This window comes from Stegostoma tigrinum, chromosome 15 (assembly GCF_030684315.1).
Source record: "Stegostoma tigrinum isolate sSteTig4 chromosome 15, sSteTig4.hap1, whole genome shotgun sequence".
In the NCBI taxonomy this organism is placed as follows: domain Eukaryota; kingdom Metazoa; phylum Chordata; class Chondrichthyes; order Orectolobiformes; family Stegostomatidae; genus Stegostoma; species Stegostoma tigrinum.
The window spans coordinates 26312593-26333392 of NC_081368.1; the positions used below are offsets into that span (position 1 = coordinate 26312593).

Sequence of the window (20800 nt, forward strand, 5' to 3'; positions counted from 1 at the left end):
TAGGAAAGATGTGGATGCTTTGGAGAGGGTTCAGAGGAGGTTTACCAGGATGCTGCCTGGACTGGAGGGCTTATCTTACGAAGAGAGGTTGACTGAGCTCGGACTTTTTTCATTGGAGAAGAGGAGGAGGAGAGGGGACCTAATTGAGGTATACAAGATAATGCGAGGCATAGATAGAGTTGATAGTCAGAGACTATTTCCCAGGGCAGAAAAGGCTAACACGAGGGGCCATAGTTTTAAGCTGGTTGGAGGAAAGTATAGAGGGGATGTCAGAGGCGGGTTCTTTACACAGAGTTGTGAGAGCATGGAATGCGTTGCCAGCAGCAGTTGTGGAAGCAAAGTCATTGGGGACATTTAAGAGACTGCTGGACATGCATATGGTCACAGAAAATTGTGGGTGCATACATGAGGATCAATGGTCAGCACAACATCGTGGGCTGAAGGGCCTGTTCTGTGCTGTACTGTTCTATGTTCTATATATAAACTGGTCTTAATTAACTATGACTTAATTTTCTGTATTACATAGGCAAAGATGAATGGTAAATGATTAAACAAATCAATCATTCAGGACAGCAGGGTTTGTTTTTGCTATTGGAAAAGTTAGCAGGATAATTAATTGCTAACAGACCGAAGAGAGTAAATTTTCTTTTATTTCACAACTTTTGGTTTCCAACATGGGATTTTTTTTTAAATTACATCAATTCCAAGGACTCTAAAAGAGCAGTAAAACATTTTCTACAGATACTAAATTGAATACAGACAGATTACATGAAATCAGGTGACAAAAACTATTTAAATCAGGGATTAATTAGGGCTCAAGAATTCATCTGGTGCATCTAGTTTTATTAACCACCCTCAGGAAAGTTGGCAAAGAGATCTGAACTCCTAATCTGGAGAATGGGAAGAGAGTCAGGAGCTATAGATTAAAACTTATTCAATGTTGTCAATACTACATTTAGCAATTGTACTGTATTTTTATAATTGCAACTCAGAAGAACCCTACTAAGGCAATTACTTTTGTAAACATCTCAACAAGTGGCAATTACACATTGTGCAGTATAAATCTTTCTCACTCCCAAAGCAGCTACTCCATTTTTCTTTCCATACACTGAGAAAATGCACGTTTTAAATGGCATAAAGCAACAACTGCTTCACTGTTATCAGTTAAGCATCACAATACTGTCACTGAATTTTTTTTTAAGCAGCAACAATGTAATTGCTGACAGCTCAGAAACCAGTCATATTCTCAGACAAGAGAGAGAGGGATACACTCTGCACGGTTGCCGAATCCATTTGAACATTGGTGCAGGATCCGACTCTCAGCACACTTTCATAAGCACCGAACAGAGCAGTGTTATTTGAAGTGCAACTTAAGTAGAAAGGCTAGCCCATGTTCTGCCTGTTGCCATATCCACGTCTATGTGTGTCCTTCCAGTCATCCTCATCACGTGCAATTTTCAATGCCTGTTCATCATCGCTGTCATCATCATTCTCTGCTTGTTGATCTTGACTGCCCTCTTCACCTACAATGAGAAAGTTTCCAACGTCATTTTGAAGCCTATCAGCAATGCCCACAACATTGGACAAGCATATGGACGTACATGGAATAGTGTAGGTTAGATGGGCTTGAGATCGGTATGACAGGTTGGCACAACATCGAGGGCCGAAGGGCCTGTACTGTGCTGTAATGTTCTATGTTCTTTATTACAGGCAAATAAACCATACGCTGGGGTTCCAAGAAATATAAAGTTGCAAAATTCAGAATTTCATTTTTGACCTGGGCTGTGATAGCTAATCCAAAGCCGTGAGACTCTTGATGAAGACTTTCTATACGTGGGTTAATACTGAATGGTTCAGAAGAACGAGGAATTGAAAAGAAGTCTGAGGTAGGTGAACCTGATATTCACTAGATCTCAGTGGAAGCACTTGAAGTTTTGCTGGAATCTGACAGCACTGGATACAACAGTGCTCAACACATTTGAGGGATAAAGGGAACTGCAGATGCTGGAGAACCCAAGCTAATAAAATGTGAAGCTGGATGAACACAGCAGGCCCAGCAGCATCTCAGGAGCACAAAAGCTGATGTTTTGGGCCTAGACCCTTCATCAGAGAGGGGGATGGGGTGAGGGTTCTGGAATAAATAGGGAGAGGGGGAGGCGGATCGAAGATGGAGAGAAAAGAAGATAGGTGGAGAGGAGAGTATAGGTGGGGAGGTAGGGAGGGGATAGGTGAGTCCAGGGAAGACGGACAGGTCAAGGAGGTGGGATGAGGTTAGTAGGTAGGAAATGTGGGTGCGGATTGGGGTGGGAGGAGGGGATGGGTGAGAGGAAGAACAGGCTAGGGAGGCAGAGACAGGCTGGGCTGGTTTTAGGATACAGTGGGTGGAGGGGAAGAGCTGGGCTGGTTGTGTGGTGCAGTGGGGGGAGGGGACGAACTGGGCTGGTTTTGGGATGCAGTGGAGGAAAGGGAGATTTTGAAGCTGGTGAAGTTAGCATTGATTTCATTGGGCTGCAGGGTTCCCAAGCGGAATATGAGTTGCAACTCATATTCCGCTTGGGAACCCTGCAGCCCAATGGAATCAATGCAGACTTCACCAGCTTCAAAATCTCCCCTTCCTCCACCGCATCCCAAAACCAGCCCAGTTCGTCCCCTCCCCCCACTGCACCACACAACCAGCCCAGCTCTTCCCCTCCCCCCTCTGAATCGCAAAACCAGCCCAGCCTGTCTCTGCCTCCCTAGCCTGTTCTTCCTCTCACCCATCCCCTCCTCCCACCCCAAGCCGCACCCACATTTCCTACCTACTAACTTCATCCTGCCTCCTTGACCTGTCTGTCTTCCCTGGACTGACCTATCCCCTCCCTACCTATACTCTCCTCTCCACCTATCTTCTTTTCTCTCCATCTTCGGTCCGCCTCCCCCTCTCTCCCTATTAATTCCACAACCCTGACCCCATCCCCCTCTCTGATGAAGGGTCTAGGCCCGAAGCGTCAGCTCCTGAGATGCTGCTTCACCTGCTGTGTTCATCCAGCTTCACACTTTATTACATTTGGGGGAGACGGTCCCAAGCATTTCCAGCTTAATTGTTACTGGCTTCTTTCAAACTTCCATGCTCCAATCCCTGAACTGTGCATACTACAATCACTACTTTCATTAACATTGGCTGTTCCCTTTTCTTATGCCTCAGTGCAAGAATTTAATGTTCTTCTCAAAGTAATAGGTATGCAAAGTTCCATGCCGGATGTATTCAATTATCTAATGTACACACATGCCAAATGCTAGGAGAACAGTAATGAGGGTATTGATCTGTATGGGCTTAAATCGATATAATCTTACATAAATGGACAAAAATATCCATAAATGTTTCAATGTTTACTGGTTGTGCAGCTTCTAAGATTTACATTATAAAATTATTAACCCTCAAAAACGACTTGTGAAGATTTTTAGTTGAATAAATAGATTCGACCAAAAGAAAACATAGGATCTTTCAGAAACACAAACCTATGGCACAGGAGACATTTGGCAGGGTGTGTTGGCTCTGGTTATTCAAAAGAGCAGTTGGATGATTGGGAATTTGGATGCTTTAGTCTATCAGCAAATAAATCAACATATCATGAGGTAACCAGTGGTGTGCCACAAGGAACGGTGTTAGTTTTTAAAAAAAATATGAAAGTTGCAAGGAGGATGGGGTGGGGCGGGGGCATAGTATAGGTCTACCACAGTTGGGAGAGCTGGGATGGGGGAGTTGATGGTGGTTTGTCACAGTTGGGAGAGTCGGGGTCAGGGCAGGGTTAAGGGAAGATTCCTGATGGAGAGACGTAAGAGAATCACCTGCAGCTGGCAGACCATGGTGTGGAGAGCACATTACGGAAGATGAGCCCTTCAGGGAGGCACCCCGTCTCTCCTTCTGCCCAATTACAGTAACTGCTAGATTTCTCTCTACCCTGAATCTTTCCTGTCAGCCTCAAATCTAAACTCATTTTGAACCAGTTAATAACTGGTCACTTAAAGGCCTCAACTGGGGTGCGGGTGCATGTGCCACTCTAGACCTCAACAGCATCACATAAAATCATGGGCAGGCTTGGGGTGCATGGAAATGCAATGGGAAAGATACAGTGGAAATTTTACCATTGACTCCATCTACAAATCTGCCATTGGGGATACAATAAAATTCTAGGCAGAGTTCTCAGCATAACTATTCAACATGAAAGTCAGAAATAAATTATGAAATGCAAAACTGTTAAATATGCAAACACAGCATTTTTTGATTAATATACCTTTGCATAATTATGATCCAGTTGAGAATATTTAGTTGATATTTTAATTAAAAATTTTTCCAACTCATTTATATTTGTTTCATTCTCAGATGATAAATAGCGAAAATACACTTGAATATACAGTGTTATCATCTATCGCATTATTGGCTGTTCCCTTTTCTTATGTTTCAGTGCAAGAACTTAATGTTCTTTTCAAAGTAACAGGTATGCAAAGTTCCGTGCTGGATGTATTCAATTATACAAGGTATATGCATGCCAAATGCTGGGAGAACACCAGTGAGGTACTGATCTGTATGGGCTATAATTGATATAATATTACATACATAGACAAAAACAAGTTAAATTATACAGAATCATTTGCATATTCTGAATATTTATTATTCTACAACATTTTGGATCAATGAAGTTGAACTGGTAACATTTTAGCAGATGTGCTGCACCAAGAGTTATGCATCAATAAGGAATGGATTGGATTATTCTATATGGAACACGTCAAAGGACTATTCCTACCTGGAAGGCTTCTTGGAATACCCTGATCAGGCATGGCACCCTGCTTTTTATGTTGTTCGTACCAATCATCAACAGTCATAGTAGGAAGACTTGGGTAACCAGCACCAAATACCCTAGAAGCAAATGAGAAATTTTATGAATGGCACAATCATTAAAATACATTTTTTATTTTGGTTCAAGTGGAATTGTCAACAAGTGCACATTGTTTTAAGTGGGCTTTTTCAACTGAAAACCTTGTTCATACTAATATGCCACATCATGCTATATTTACTTGATCACTATTCAGAATAGAATCAAACAAACAATTAACTAATACCACGACTTACAAGAGTTGTCAACATACACAATCTCACTATTTACGATATTCCCACAAATAATCAAACTTTTGGAATTAACCTGACTTGCAAATAGCATTAATTTGGCACTTCAATTTGAGGCAAATTTAATGCGTCTCCATTTTAAGCATTGTGTCTTCTATAAGACCAAATTAACACCTTTAAATAGAATACTGCCAACTTGGTGGCCTTTAGCGGATTTTATACTTTAATATGCAGCCCCAAATGTTTACAATTCGCTACCAACCTAAGTAAAAAATATAAAATTATATTATGTAGCATGTTAAAATTTAAAAGAAACAATTTTCAATCAAGATGACTGTGAAGACAACTGAAAGCATTGAAAAGTTTAGAGATGCGATACTGGATGCATCAGTCTATCAATATGTGGGCTCCATTCATGCTGTAGAAACTATTGTCCATAAGTGATTTTGTTACATTGATGTAATTGGGTAATAAATGCTGGCTTAGCCAATGATGCCCACATTCCGTGAATGAATTGAATAAAAAATACTGATGGACAGTGGTTTCTGCTTATGAGCAAATATTAAGCTGAGGCTGAAAAAGAACCATTAGTTTTATCTGGATAGACAGAATTGTCTACAATTAGTGTAAAACAAATTATTGATGATGTGTTTCATCAATGTGGACTGCAATGAAAGACACACATTTGGTCCTTTATGGCCTTTTTGAAAAACTTCACTCATGTATCGGAGTTGCTGGCTACACCAACATTTGTTGCAAATCCCTAATTGCCAATGTTAAAAGGGCAGGCATTAAGAGTCGCTCACTAAATATTGGTTTGGAATCACCTGTTGAGATCAGTTAAGGATGGCAGATTTCCTTTTCTAAAGAACCTTTTTTTTCCAACCGTCATCGGTGGTTACATGGTTGGCTTTTTATTCTAGTTTTTTTTTTAAACTGAATTCAATTTTCCCATCTATAGTAGGATACAAACTGATGTTTTCTGAACATGAGCCGAGGCTCTTGATAATAGTTCAGTGACATTCACTAGAACAATCCATACACTCCTGTTGTGTATGCTGCTTCAATCATTTATTTAATTTTTGCTTAAAAGATTAAATAGCTTCTGCCTCAACCTCTTCAGTGGTAAGACATGCCAATTTTCATTAATCCCTTGAATAAAGGAGGTTCTAGTCTTTATCTCTTTCACCCAGTTTACAATACCTTGCCAATGGTTGCTAAAACTGGAGGAAAAGATCTTTGCCAATTTGCACTATCAAAAAATGTTGTGAGTTAAAAAAAATCCATCTGTATTTTTCCTTAGCTACCTTCAGTCTGAAGGGCATAGACCCAGCTCTTTAGTCTCTCTTTACAGCTCCCCATTTTGGTATCATCCTGTTAAACATATCATATGCTCACTTTGCCTTCAATGTCCTTAAAAAGGAGTATAAAAAACTGAATCTCTGATGAAGGGTCTAGGCCCGAAACGTCAGCTTTTGTGCTCCTGAGATGCTGCTTGGCCTGCTGTGTTCGTCCAGCCTCACATTTTATTATCTTGGAATCTCCAGCATCTGCAGTTCCCATTATCGCTTGATATTTCAGTTATGGTTTAACCGATCCATTGTGCAAATTTAAGATTATAACCTTTTAATGGAATATCTTCAAAATCTCCGCCCCTTTGAAAACAATCCAAAATGATGTGGGCTTGTTTTACTTAGTTATTGAGTCCTTGAATCTCAAATTCTCTGTGTATGTTTGCATCTATTGACTACACATTCACATTCTTATTTTACCTCCCAAAATATATTATCTAACAATTACATCCAAGTTAAATTATATCTGCCACATGTCTAGTCATTTTGCTAAATTGTACGTATTTGAGGTGCATTTTACAGTTCTCTTTCCATCTCTTTTAAGATGTTTGCTTGACTTGGTCTGGACAAATGTAGAAATATGAAATTCAACATGTGAACGTCAATTGAAAACAAAATTGAGTCCAATTCTGTCTTCCTTTCAAGCAAACCTGATGGCGAGCTCCTAATCATTTGTGAAGAAAGGTTGCTTTGCTGAGGCGAAGCTGGAGGAATACTTGGGTTGTGGTAATATGCGCTATTGTTTTAGGGTGAAAATTTGGATGCGGGGGGGAGAAATTGAAACATAAAAGAAAAGCCTATTCACAAAATTGTAAGATTTTTGGTCACAGAAATTATAGTGGATATCAGATTTTCACCAGCACTCTTGTTTAGCACTTACTTGGCTTGGACTGCATCTTGAGTAATGATGAACGGTTTCATTGGAGGTCTTTGTGGTCGAGTGGCCTGAGGCTGAAAAAGAACCATTAGTTTTATCTGGATAGACAGAATTGTCTACAATTAGTGTAAAATAAAATTTCAAATCCAAAGTCATTGCAAATGTGCAAGTTCACATCCATACTTACTTGTAACATGAAAGAAAGAAACTGCATATGTTAAAACTACTCTCAACACCAAAATTTTGCCCTTAAAATTTTAAATGCCAGGTTTACATTTTATTAAATAAGGCTGACGGCTGCTGGCAAAAAAATTTAAGTTTTGCAATGAATCTATTTTTCCATTACTTTAAAACATACACCAGATTCAAAAGGCTAGGTACATAAGAAATACATGCATGAGTAGGCCATTCCACCCTTCACCACACATTGGAGAAGGTGCAGAAGCAATTTACAGGAGGGATGAGAAACTTCAGTTATGAGGACAGACTGTATCAATTGATACTGTTCTCCTTGCAGAAAGAGAGACTGGATGGACGTTTCCAAAATTATGAATAGAATACAGTGGATCTAATCGATGTAATAGAAACAAGAATGAAAGAGCACAGACTTAAAGTGATTTGCAAAAGAAGCAAGTGTAATGCCAGAAAAAAATGTTTTCATTCAACAGGTACTTAGGATTTGGAAGGCACTACCTGGAAGTGTGATGAAGGCAAATTCAATGGAGGCATTCAAGACAGCATTGAACGATTATTTAAATAATTGATAGATCTGGAGAATACAAGCTGTAAATATATTGCAAGGTTTTTTTAAACAGTTAAGTAGACAAACTACATGGAATGTTTATATCCATCATTATATGTTTTTTAAAACCTTGTGACATGTATCACAGGACCCCTTCACATAGGCTACTATGAACTCACTTCATTAATCCTGCACTTTCAGCTATGTCACCATGATACTGAGTAGATGGTATATTATGGTATATGTATCCCTAACCTACTTCGCAATAATCCTGACAGCCAAAATGATATTTATGCTCATGGAATTCTAGGAGAAGTTACAAGGGATAAATGAGATCATCACAGAAAGAGAAAAAAACAAAAGAAAATGTCGATCCTTAGACAGAATCTAGAATTAGCTTGTGGGGGGGGGGGGGAAATAATTGAGTTCTTGTAACTGCCAGGGCAAACAAATGGGCAAGCTCGTAATCAGCCCAGCAGTGCAACTGGAGGCCTCAATATCCCTGAGCTGCAGCTCTAGACATGATCCAACATTGTGTTTCAGATATTCTTTTCAAGGGCAGCTACAGAGACAACATAATGAAAGCACCAAAATCACAAGAACAGTCCCAGATCAGAAACACTTGTGTTACTGTCTTAAACAAAAAAATAACATTTCCTCACTTTGCAAGTAATTTTAAATCTATGCTGTCTCGTTCTTGACCCTTTCATAAATGGACTCCCCATTTACTCATGTTTCTGAAAACTTCTACTGGATTGCCCGTTAGCTTTTATCTCACGAAAGAAAATAGTCTTAACCTCTTCAATCTATCAAACTGCCAAATTAAATGGAAGAAAGCCTTGTGACCCAAACAAGTAGTTTAAAATATATTGCAAGAGGTACTACTTCTCATCATTGTTATGTAACATCAATTTGCATAGCATTTTTAACACAATAGAACATTCCAATGCACGTCATTGGGGGATTATCAGGCCAATAATCTGATACTGAGCCACATGAACTGAAAATAGTCAAAAGTAGTCAAGCATCTGAAAGAAGCAAGTTAGACAGAAAGTTAGGCAGGTGAAAGTATGGGTACCACTGGTGGAGTGACGGAAAGCAAGGATGCTCAAGAGTGGAATTAGAGGAAAACAGAGATCTTATGGGATTGTTGGACTGGAGGAAGTCAGAGACAAGGAGTGAGGCCATGTACATTAGAAACAGGATCACGATTAAGTCATTTGGCACACACAGCTTGTTTACAATGTAGAGTAACACCAAAAGCATGGATTCAATTCTTACACTAGCTTAAGTTAGAATGAAGGACCTGCCTTCCCTACTGCATCGGAGGTGTGCTGACCCTCAGGTTAAACTCACCGCCTGTCACCTCTTTCTAATAGAAAACAGCCCTATGATTCTCTGGAACTCTGGCAACTTTACATTTACCTGTCCTGCCATTCAACATGATCACAGCTGATTTGACCCAGGTCTCAACTCTTCTATGCCAGCTCATTATAGCCTTCACCTCCCCTACAAATTCGATTTTGCAGAGTAATGAATTGCAGATAGTCATCCACTCCAGAAGATGAAATTCCTTCACATCTCAGTTTTAAATGAATACAATCAGTTTTAAATGTTTGAGACTCCCCCACTCATGCAACTCCCTCACTCATGCAACTCCCCCACTCTTCTCAACACTGCCTTGTCAAGCTTCGTCAGAATGTTTCATGATTCAATATGATCACCTCTCGTCATTCTAAATTCTAATGAATAAAGACCTAATCAGTTTAGCTGTTCTTAATAAATCAATCCCTTCATCCCAGGAATCAGCCTTGTGAATCTGGCTTCCAACTGCCAGAACATTCTTTTTTAAACAGAGGAACCAAAACTTCGAACGTACTCCATATGCAACCTCGATATCATCCTGTACAGTGACAGTCATAGGATGGCTTTTTCTCTAACTGGTTCCTCTACAAAGTGATTTATAAAACTATTCTGCATATATTCCAAGAATTACTCCTTTGCTGTCTTGTTACTGATTTGATTTATCTGCTGTACTCATAGATTTAAGTCACTCAATGACAACCATAGCTTTATTACTTGCATTTCTAATTTCTCCTTTAAAGACCCTCAAGCAATTGGGGAAGCAATATACAACTTCTAGTTTCATTTCTGCACCTTGGCATTTCTAAGTTCAACTGTAGAGGTTCTATTTCTCTGGAGTTAACATCCTTCTTCACAATCACATTAAATTTTCTTTTCAATCAGTAGTGCTATCCCTCCTTTCCTTTTTGTTTCGCCTTTCTGGAAACTATGGAAATTCAGTTCCCATTCCTGGTCACCCTACAGTGAAATCTTTGTAATTCTCATTATATTATATCCATTTTGATCTATTTGTACAATTAATTCAACCATTTTATTGCAAATGCTCTGTGCATTAAGGCACAAGGCATTTACTTTTGGCATGCTTAGTCCCTGTGGCCTTGTTCTACCTCTGAATTCTCTGCCTACCACTTTTCTTAATTCCAATTCAGTGTCTTATTTTAGACATTATTTCTTGTCATCTGTCTCCTGAGGCTCCCAACCCTGCCATTCAGTTTAAACCATGCCCAACCGTACTCACAAAAACATCCCTAGGATATCAGTTCCTGTCCTGCACAGGTACTACTTACCCAACTTGTACTAGTGTTGCTTCTCCCAGAAACGGTTGCAATGCCTCAGATATCTGAAACTCTCCCCTTGCACAATCTCTCCCACCATGTATTCATCCGATATATTCACTATTTCTACTCTAACTAGAATGTGGCAGAGGTAGCAATCCTGAGATCACTATGCTTGAAGTACTTATTCTGAAAATACTTGGGACGTCATTAACTGGGTCCACCCCTCAAACTCCAAGTTCCTCGCCAGTCCAGATGTTCTGAAACCTAGCACTAGGTAGACAACATAATCTTTGGGACTCTTTACCTTTCTTGCAATATCTATTATTGCAGAGTGACATTGTGTCCCTAACGTTGCCAGCCCTACTACCAATCCATTTTTCTTTGCCTGCAGCCACTCATATAGCATTTTTGACCATGATGCTGTGGTCAATTTGCTCACTTATCCTGTAATCTACACCTTCATTCACACCGGCAGCAAGAATGCGCAAACTAACAATGTTAAATCTGAAGTGCTCTAAGTCTGCTCAGTGAAATTTCTACTGCCTCAGTCCTCCTACACACGATATCCTTAGTTATGAAGCGCAAAGAATGCAGAGAATAAAATAAATCACATACCCGTTTCGTTCCCTCCATTCTTTTCAAAATTTGAATTTCTTGCTCTATACTCTCAATCTCTTCTAGACTTGTGTTTATCCAATGTTGCAAATTCAGTAGATAAAATTTTCTTGTTTGCTCGTCATCTGCCTTTCCACTGCAGATAATAGATTTAATCTCCTTCAGTTGGGCTTCAGTTTCCTTTTTCATATTATACCTGTTTGGTATGCATTACAAAAAACTTTCAAAGCATTGCTATATAATTTGCTTTCAAGCCTCATTTATTCCAAAATTATTGTGATGAGCACAAAGAAATGTATGAAACTCTTACCTTTCAATTTTAGCCTGTCTTTTAGTTGCCATGGAAAGTAAACTGGACTGGCTGCAGACACCAGGACTACTGGGAACATTTGATTCATTATGTTCTTCAGTGTTCTCTACTTTTTGAGGGATTTCAAATTTCATAATATTATAATCTTTGCAACGCTTTAAGAAGTCCATGTAATAGACACGGGCTTTCTGTACATGTTCCAGTCGTTTAGCTGAATTTCCTAATTTCATTGTGAGAGCTCCCAGGAGCACAGGTAATAATAGGTATTTAACGTCTGCAGTGGCTATTTCTTCCAGCTCTTCATTTCGGCTGCAACACAAGAACAGAAAATCTAAAAATAAACTCAAATGTATCATGCAAAAACTTTCAATTCTGATATTAAGTCAACACCTAAAAAATGTTAACTGCTAATTTACCTCAGTGCTGATTGTGGAAACTTGCTGTGTTTGCTTAAATGTAAGAAACTACACTTAAACCATTAATCAATTGTAATACTCTTTCATCTGAACTGATAAGTTCACAGATCTAAAATATTAGCTCTGTTTCTCTCTATAGATTCTGCCTGACTTGCCGAGTATTACCATCACTTTTGTACTCCGCTAAACTCTGGTTTACGGAACACTGATAGGATATGTTTAGGAAGCTTCACATTTACATTTGACACAGCGTTGCTGCTGATGACAATGCGAAAGGAGGCAATGGTGCGACTATCAGCAGACTTGAGTGATCAAAATGGGAAATTTTGTTGCAAACTTAAATTGACAGAGCCCTTGCCAGGAATGGGATGCCTCCTAAATTTGAGCCCTAATAAGCCAGTGACTTAGCCATGACCTGTCCTGAAGAATGTTCACTGGACCTGAAACGTTAACTGATTTCTCTCCACAGATGCTGCCCGACCTATTGAGCTTTTCCAACAATTTCTGTTTTTGTTTCTCTACAAAGCTCTTCTCATCAAAATGTGTGACTGATGAACAAGTTGGGACATGCTGTCCCAAAAAGTAATTTGACATCGTTATACTCAAAAGTGTTAAATTCATCAGCCAACATCACCAGGTATGTCCTGTTCTAGGCAAAATTGATTCACGTGTTGAAGCACTATTAAAAATAGCCCTGGCAGTCATCAATTTAGATTTTGGATGAGTTGTACACAGAAACAAGTGTAGTCATTCAGCCCATCTTTCAATACGATCATGGCTGATCTAACACTTTAATGCTTTTTATTCACTCCATCCCCATTACCCTGTAGGCCACAAATAATCAGAAATTCATTAATCTCTACTTTAAACATACTTAAAAATCTGAACGCCAACAGTCCACTGTGGTAGAGAATTCCATAGGCTCTGGGCAAATTCACCACTTTTATAATTTATACTGTGTCTTCCAGATCTAAACTCCCCAACCAGAGGAAACATCTGGCCTGCATCTATCCTACCTATCCTTTGGATATTTTCTAAATTTTAATTAGATCATGTCTTGTTCTTCAAAACATTAGACAATACAGGTCCAGTTGGGCCAATCTTTCTTTCCATAATTTTGCCATCCTAGGAACAAGTCTACTGAACCTGTGTTGCACTCACTGTATGGCAATAACAGCTTACCTGAGGTAAGGAAACCGAAACTGCTCAGGTGGAATCTAACAAAGGTTCTACACAACTGAAACAAGAATTCATTACTCCTGTACTCAAATCCTCTCGCAATAATGGTCAATGACCATCAGTCTTTTTAATTATAGATAATAAAATGTGAGGCTGGATGAACACAGCAGGCCAAGCAGCATCTCAGGAGCACAAAAGCTGACGTTTCGGGCCTAGACCCAATTGCTTGCCACATTTGCACATTTACCTCCAGTGACTTATTGATAAGGACACATGATGCTTTCGTACATTTACATTTTCCAACCTTTTATCATTTGAGAAATGTTCTTTACATCTGTTCCTCCAATCAAACAGGGAAGGCTCATATTTCACTACGTTATAATCCATCTGCTATGTTTTGTTGATTCATTAAGCCTATCTAAATCCTCCTAGAGTAAGTTTACATTTTCTTTGCAATATACATTCACACAGCTTTATGTCATTCATAAATTTTGAAATATTAATTTAGCTTGCAAACCCAAATTGTTGATGTATAGTGATCAGTTCGAGCCAAAGTCTTGATCCTTGCACTATACCATAGGCTGCCAATGTGAGAATGAACCATTTATTCCTAATCTGTGGTTTCTGTTGAGTAGCCAATTATAAATCCATGTCAGTACAACTCCTATCAAAAGTGCTTTAAAAGTTTCAAACCAGTTTCCAGTGGGCAATTTTATCAAAAGCTCTGATAATCAAAGTATAAACATCTATTGACTCTATAAATTATTTCAGAAACATCAGCCACTTGAATCTCTAGCTGAGAATTTTTGTAGCCTCCTCAATGAAAACAGACTCAATGTAATGATTTTACATTCTGTGCCATTTCTCTATTCTTCCAATATAAATTCTCCTGTCTGTAATAGATTCATTTCATTTTAGCCTTTTTTCCCCCTTTTGTTTTCACATATCTATAAGAGTTTTTACAGACCATTTTATGTTTTACTTTGCTGGATTACATTTATATTCTACTCTCCCTTTCGTCATCAATTTCTTGGTCCTCCTTTGCTGTATTCCAAGAAACTTCCAAATTCATTGCTACTTCTGACAATTTTGTAGACTTTTTCCTTTTGATCTGCCTTTGTTCACTACAGTTGACTGACTTTTTTTTGAGTTGAATACCATGAAGGAACATGCTCTCTGCCATGTAACAATACTTTCAAGACTGCCCATTGCCTCTGGCTTTTACTGTATTTTCCTAATAAAGAGGTAGAGGTGACCACCATGTAATTTGAAGTCAAAGTCACTTTTGAAATCCTACTGACAAGAAAAATCTCAACTTTTCTATCCACAGGTGCTTCCAGATGCATTGAGAATTTTCACCAATTTCTGCTTTCACTTCAATTTTCCACCACCCTCTGTCAGCAGATTAAATTAAGGTCAGATTAGGAGATACTGAAAACCTATTGAGTTTATATACCATAACAACCTATAATTTCATGTCTGGCATAACCTTCGACCTTGATCATCAACTCAGAAAACCAACCGTGACTCAATGCACATTGTAGAAGGGTCTATCATAATATCATAAAGTAAGGATAAGATCATTTATTGCAATGTTTGGCTGATTCAGAAGCCCTCTAATTACAAGGCACCTCAGGTCTAGTCAGAACAAGAGGTGAACAGCATTCGCACTTTGAGAAGTTGGCTCTTTCCAAAAGCGAAGGCAGTCGTTCCAAAGAGTCTGAAGGGTCTAGGCCCGAAACGTCAGCTTTTCTGCTCCTAAGACGCTGTTTGGCCTACTATGTTCATCAAACCCCACACTTCGTTATCTCGGATTTTCCATCATCTGCAGTTCCTATTATTTCGGAATGTTAATTCTGTTTTTCCCTCTCTCCGCAGATGTTACCAGACCTGTTGAGTTTCTCCAGCATTTTCTGTTACTATGGCCAACACACCATCGTCCAGACAACAGGCTTGACGGGCTGTCAGGACCCGTGTGATTGTAGCCTACACCGGCCAATGATTAAAAATGGAAAAACGTGAGTAACATTAAAGCATTTTGAGAGTGACAGTTACTGTAATAAAGCAGTGCGTGAATAGCCCAGTTGCCCAGGCTCCTGCTGTTAGTCTCTGGTTACCTGAAAAGGTCTAGCTGGTTGACCATTCGGGTGGCCTGCTCCAACAGTTCCACCCCTCGCCGCACTTTGCGTTGGTAGGTGTCCGAGTTAGACGGCTCGTTGCTGCTTTCCGCCTCCTCGTGCAATTTCCAACCGCTCTCGAAGATGTCGGAGAGTTTACGGAACTCGGCCGGCTCTGCCTTAGAACACGTCGCTGACGCCTCTCCCTCTTTCTCGGGCTCCGTCATGCCCACAGCCGCCATCACTGAGAGAAAAACCCTCCGCTGCCACTGTGTCAGCCCGCTCCGTCGGGAGGGAGTGGGGGCGGGGTGGGGATGAGCGTGAGGGGGAACGCTACAACGCCGCCCTAGCGGTGGGAGGACCGTGTCTACCGTCTCCAACGAAGGCACCGTCCTCCCTGCATTAAACGATTGTGGCGCCTTCCTGGCGGTGGGAGGACCGCATTCACTGTTTCCATCGGAACCCACCAACAGCCCCCAAATCAAGCAGCTTGACCGCCGCCAGGTGGTGGGAGGATGGCATTTCCGGTGCACGAAATCACCACCCCAGTCCAACATTGCAGCGTCTGACAATCCTTACACAATTTTCCTTTTATGCAGTTGCAGCGCTACCTCCTGGTCCAACTTGGAAAATGACACAACTCGAGAGAAATTTCCTCGGCCTTTGAGGAGAAAAAGTCACCTTGAAAACAGCAAATTTGTTAATGTGGGTGCACGCACTCATGAGGGAAAAATAGGGAACATCTAGGACGAAGAATTCATCAGAAAAATAAATTCAAAACTATGTTCTGGTTAACATTGGATTGCTTACAGGTGGCACGTTTATGACTTAAAATAGATGACATTAATATCCGGAAGCATGTAAACTGAAAACTAGAATTAAATTCTAGCAAGCCATGATCCTTTCCACCCTATTGCATGGCCCAGAAAGTGAGTCAGCTGTGGATGATGCGTTAAATTCGGTTGAGACACCTGAGAGCGGTCAAATAACAAGGTGTTATGAGTTCAAAGTGAGAGGAGGAAAGTTTAAGGGAGATATGCGTGGAAAGTTCTTTGCACAGAGGGTGGTGGGCGCTTGGAACGCGTTGCCAGCGGAGGTGGTAGACACAGATACGTTAGCGTCTTTTAAGATATATTTGGACAGGTACATGGATGAGCAGGGACCAAATGGACACAGACCGTTAGAAAATAGATGACAGGTTAGACAGAGGATCTTGGTCGGCGCAGGCTTGGGGGGTCCGAAGGGCCTGTTCCTGTGCTGTAGGTTTCTTTGTTTCTTTGTGTAGAGCTGGATGAACACATCAGGCAAAGCAGCATCAGGGGAGCAGGAAAGCTGACGTTTTGGGCCTAGACCCTTCTTCAGAAATGGGGTTCTGAAATAAATAGGGAGAGAGGGGAGGTGGGTGAAGATGAATAGAGAAGATAGGTGGAGAGGAGATAGACGGGCCAAGGAGGTGGGAATGGAGCCAGGGAGGAGACAGGTCAGTCCAAGGAGGACGGACAGGCCAAGGGGGCGGGATGAGGCTAGTAGGTAGGAGAAGAAGGTGGGGCTTGAGGTTGATGGAGGGGATAGGTGGGCGGAAGGACAGGTTAGGGAGGCAGGGACAAGCTGGGCTAGTTTTGGGATGCGGTGGGGGAAGGGGAGATTTTGAAGCTTGTGAAGTCCACATTGATACCATTGGGCTGCAGGGTTCCCAAACAGAATATGAGGTGCTGTTCCTGCAACCTTTGGGTGGCATGGTTTTGGCACTGTAGGAAGCCCAGGATGAACATGTCATCTGAAGAATGGGAGTGGGAGTTGAAATGGTTCACGACTGGGAGTGCAAACCGAGCATAGGTGTTCCATGAAGCGGTCCCCAAGCCTCCACTTGGTTTCCCTGATGTAGAGGAGGCCACAACGGGAACAGTGGGTACAGTATACTATATTAGCAGATGTGCAGGTGAACATCTGCCTGATGTGGAAATTCTTCCACCCGATGCCACCCGAAGGTTGCAGGAACAGCAACTCATATTCTGTTTGGGAATGCTGCAGCCCAATGGTACCAATGCAGACTTCACAAGCTTCAAAATCTCCCCTCCCCCGACTGCATCCCAAAACCAGCCCAGTTTGTCTCCGCCTCCCTAACTTGTCCTTCCCCCCACCTGTCCCCTCCTCCCACCTCAAGCCGCACCCCCATCTCATACCTACTAGCCTCATCCCGCCCCCTTGATCTGTCCGTCCTCCCTGGACTGATCTATCTCCTCCCTAACTCCCCACCTACACTCACCTTTACTGGCTCCATCCCTGCCTCTCCTCTCCACCTATCTTCTCCTCTATCCATCTTCTACCCACCTCCCCTTCTCTCCCTATTTATTTCAGAACCCCTTTTCCCTCCCCCATTTCTGAAGAAGGGTCTAGGCCTGAAATGTCAGCTTTCCTGCTCCTCTGATGTTGCTTGGCCTGACGTGTTCATCCAGCTCAACACCTTGTTATCTTAGATTCTCCAGCATCTGCAGTTCCTACTATCCTCTATTGTGTTGTGTTTAACGGCAGAGACCATTCAATTTAGATGGTCAAACATGCTTCCAATGGGATATACAGAATCCCTAAACAGTTCTTATGTGGAAAGGTAGTTGCGTAGTGGCAATGTCACTGGGCTGGTAATCCAGAGCTACAGACTAAATGCTGTTGGTTCAAATCTCACAAAGACAAATGGTGAAACTTGTATTCATTAAAATCTGGAAGATGATTGAGTATGTAAGTAAAGATGTGTTGCTGTTTTTGTAATAGAGCCTTGGTGACCTGTCACCCAAAGTATTTTTATAGTTTTGGTATCCTAAGGATGAGTATACTTCCTATAGAGGTAGTACAATGTATTTCTATTTTGGAGAGAGGAACAAATCCCTGGAATGTCAAGATTATTTTAAGAGAAAAGGTTGAGGAAACTAGACCTGTTTTTTTTTTAGACTTTCAAAGGATGAACAGGGTGTGACAGGATGGGTGTGAATAAGATGTTCCCCTTTCTCCTGAACCCAGCACTTGGATCACAGGCTGGATTTTACTTACTCCTGTTGGGTGTGTTTTCAATTGATGGGGGGGGCGCGGGTGCATTTATATGGAATGGTTGCCTAGCCCACTTTCTTTCTGGTGCCTCTAAATTCACCCCATAACACAGAGGTGAATATGAATATGGTTGAAAACAAGTGAGGCACCTGTTTTATATGCAATAACTGTGTTAATGTGAATGGAATAGATTGTAAATATTTAAAATGTCAAAAATCTTTTTAGTTGCACTTATTTTTGTTTGTTTGATAGGTTTCTGATTTTAAATTGTTCTGGAAAGAGTCAAAGAATATTTTCCAGCTTGTCTAAGAGCCCCGATAGCATATTTGAGAATATCCAGCATCGAGTCACTACTGAAAATGAAAACTGCAAAAGGGAAAGAGAGAGAGAGAGAGAGAGAGAGACAGCATAATTTTTTATGATGTGAATGCTAGTATGATTGCCGTGATATATGTATCAGACAGCCTTTGCTCTGCAGGCATTTCACTATATGCTGATCTTAAAATTACATTAATTAATGTTTAATTAAACATTATTCATGATCCTCATGAAGGGAAGAGAAGACTTCTGTATCTGAAGTTAAGCAACTTTCCACTTATCTGATAGATTTAATTTACTGATCAAGTTTACAATTTCACCACCTGCCTCCATCCCTGTGATTGGACACTGCATCCAACCCTTCCTCCTTCCCTCCTCTGATTCTTCTGATGCCCCCACTGACGAGGCTTCTGTTCTGTCTGGAATCTGTAGCCTTTAATCTCTCCTCTGGCTTCTGATTTTCACTCTGGATCCAACCTTCTCTTTGCCCCAGCTCCTGATTTTCTTTATGGATTCATCTTCCACTCTTCTCCTTTACTGTGTCTTGGATCCACTTCTCCCTACACCTTTCTCACTGCTGTCAGCTTTGCTGTGGACCGTGCACTGGCAGAGACCTGGAATACAACACACAAGCCATGTCCTCCCCTTTGTCAAGCCTCTTGAATACACAGATGAAAAAATAGCTACAAGATAACCTAAATCTGATCGGCTGTTATGAGAAACAGTTTTGGTGTCCTAAGGAAGAGTATACTTCCTCTCCCTGAAAATGCTGCCAGATCTGCTGAGTTTCTCCTGCACTTTCTATTTGCATTTCAGATCTTCAGCACCTGCCATACTTTGCCTAAAACAAGACTTGATTAGGCCATGATGTGATTAATTTTGAAGGGCTATGGGCACTGCTGCTGCTTGTGCAGTTGCATTAATGACTGTGCATTACTCACATTTCTGCTGGACCTCAGATTGGAGAAATTGTGACTGTTCCCCTTGTAGAAGAGAACGTTGTGAGGAGATTTGCTGTGCCTCTGCTACACCTGTCAGGTATTCTGCAGTCATACTCTGCCATGCTTGTCTGTCATGTACCACCCTCACATATCCACTGTGTCTACCTATAACCATTCTGTGATGTCCATCATCTGCTACACCAAGGCTGACCTACTCAGTTTTGCTGCCCTCCATTTTTTTTCTGCCAGAAAGGATCTCTGTGGTTTTTCAGCTGTGGTTAAATGACTGAAATACTGACATTTTGGCCGCAGTTTTTGTTCTCGGGTTGCGTGCAGAGGTGGCAAGATTTCCTGCTGTGTGAACCTGAATTAAAAACGGCTGCATGCTCTGCCCATTTTTGCCTTAAGAATATGGGTTGGATTGCAAGCAAGGCCCGGTGATCCAGGATCTGAGGAGACTGCCAGCTACCAAGGCTACCCCGGGGCTCTAGGGCTGCATCTAAAAATTAAACCTAAGATGTAGGAATGAAACATTCTTCCAGCCTCTAGTTGTCATGTCTCCCTCATTCCTCTTTAGTCCCATACACTCTCTATATGCAATCCATGCCAACCTATGCCACATAATGTTATCCACCCATCCCTATGGACCCTCATAACCACTGTGTCACTCTATGTCCCTCTACCTATTCCCAGACCTGCTGATATCCCTAATGCCTATTACGTGCCCACTTCTACCTATCAGTGTTTCACCTTTTATCTATCATGGCGACTCACCTAGCATTTGTAAGTACCCATGCACACAGCAGCCCTACTCTTTAAAGCTCTATGTAACAAGTTACCCCTATTGAGAAAATGCCCCTGTCATTAAAAACATTTTGACAGGTCTTGACAGTTTTGATACTTTTTGACACGTATTGACAAATTCTCATAACAGTTCTGGACAAGATTGATATTTCTTCACCAGTGATGTCCATCACCTGCAAAACACTTAATAGGCTTGACACTTCCTGACAAGTCTCGACAATTGACAGGCCATGACATTTCCTAACAGGTCTTGACACTTGTTAGGTTTGAAGCCTTGACCATTGCAAGTGGTTTGAGGATACCTGCCACCCATCTAAGATCACCTGAAATCCCCACCCAAA

General features: G+C 41.1%; 1 protein-coding gene across 1 annotated transcript; it reads right to left on the reverse strand.

The window, feature by feature from the left end:
- Positions 1-632: 632 nt before the first annotated feature.
- igbp1 (immunoglobulin (CD79A) binding protein 1) lies at positions 633-15674 on the reverse strand. The gene is made up of 6 exons (XM_048544414.2): positions 15355-15674; positions 11643-11951; positions 11333-11528; positions 7337-7407; positions 4785-4897; positions 633-1523 (listed from the first exon to the last, which is right to left on the reverse strand). Exons 1-6 carry the CDS (start codon positions 15594-15596, stop codon positions 1384-1386), a joined length of 1071 nt encoding a protein of 356 aa, XP_048400371.2. The 5' UTR covers positions 15597-15674; the 3' UTR covers positions 633-1383.
- Positions 15675-20800: the final 5126 nt, after the last annotated feature.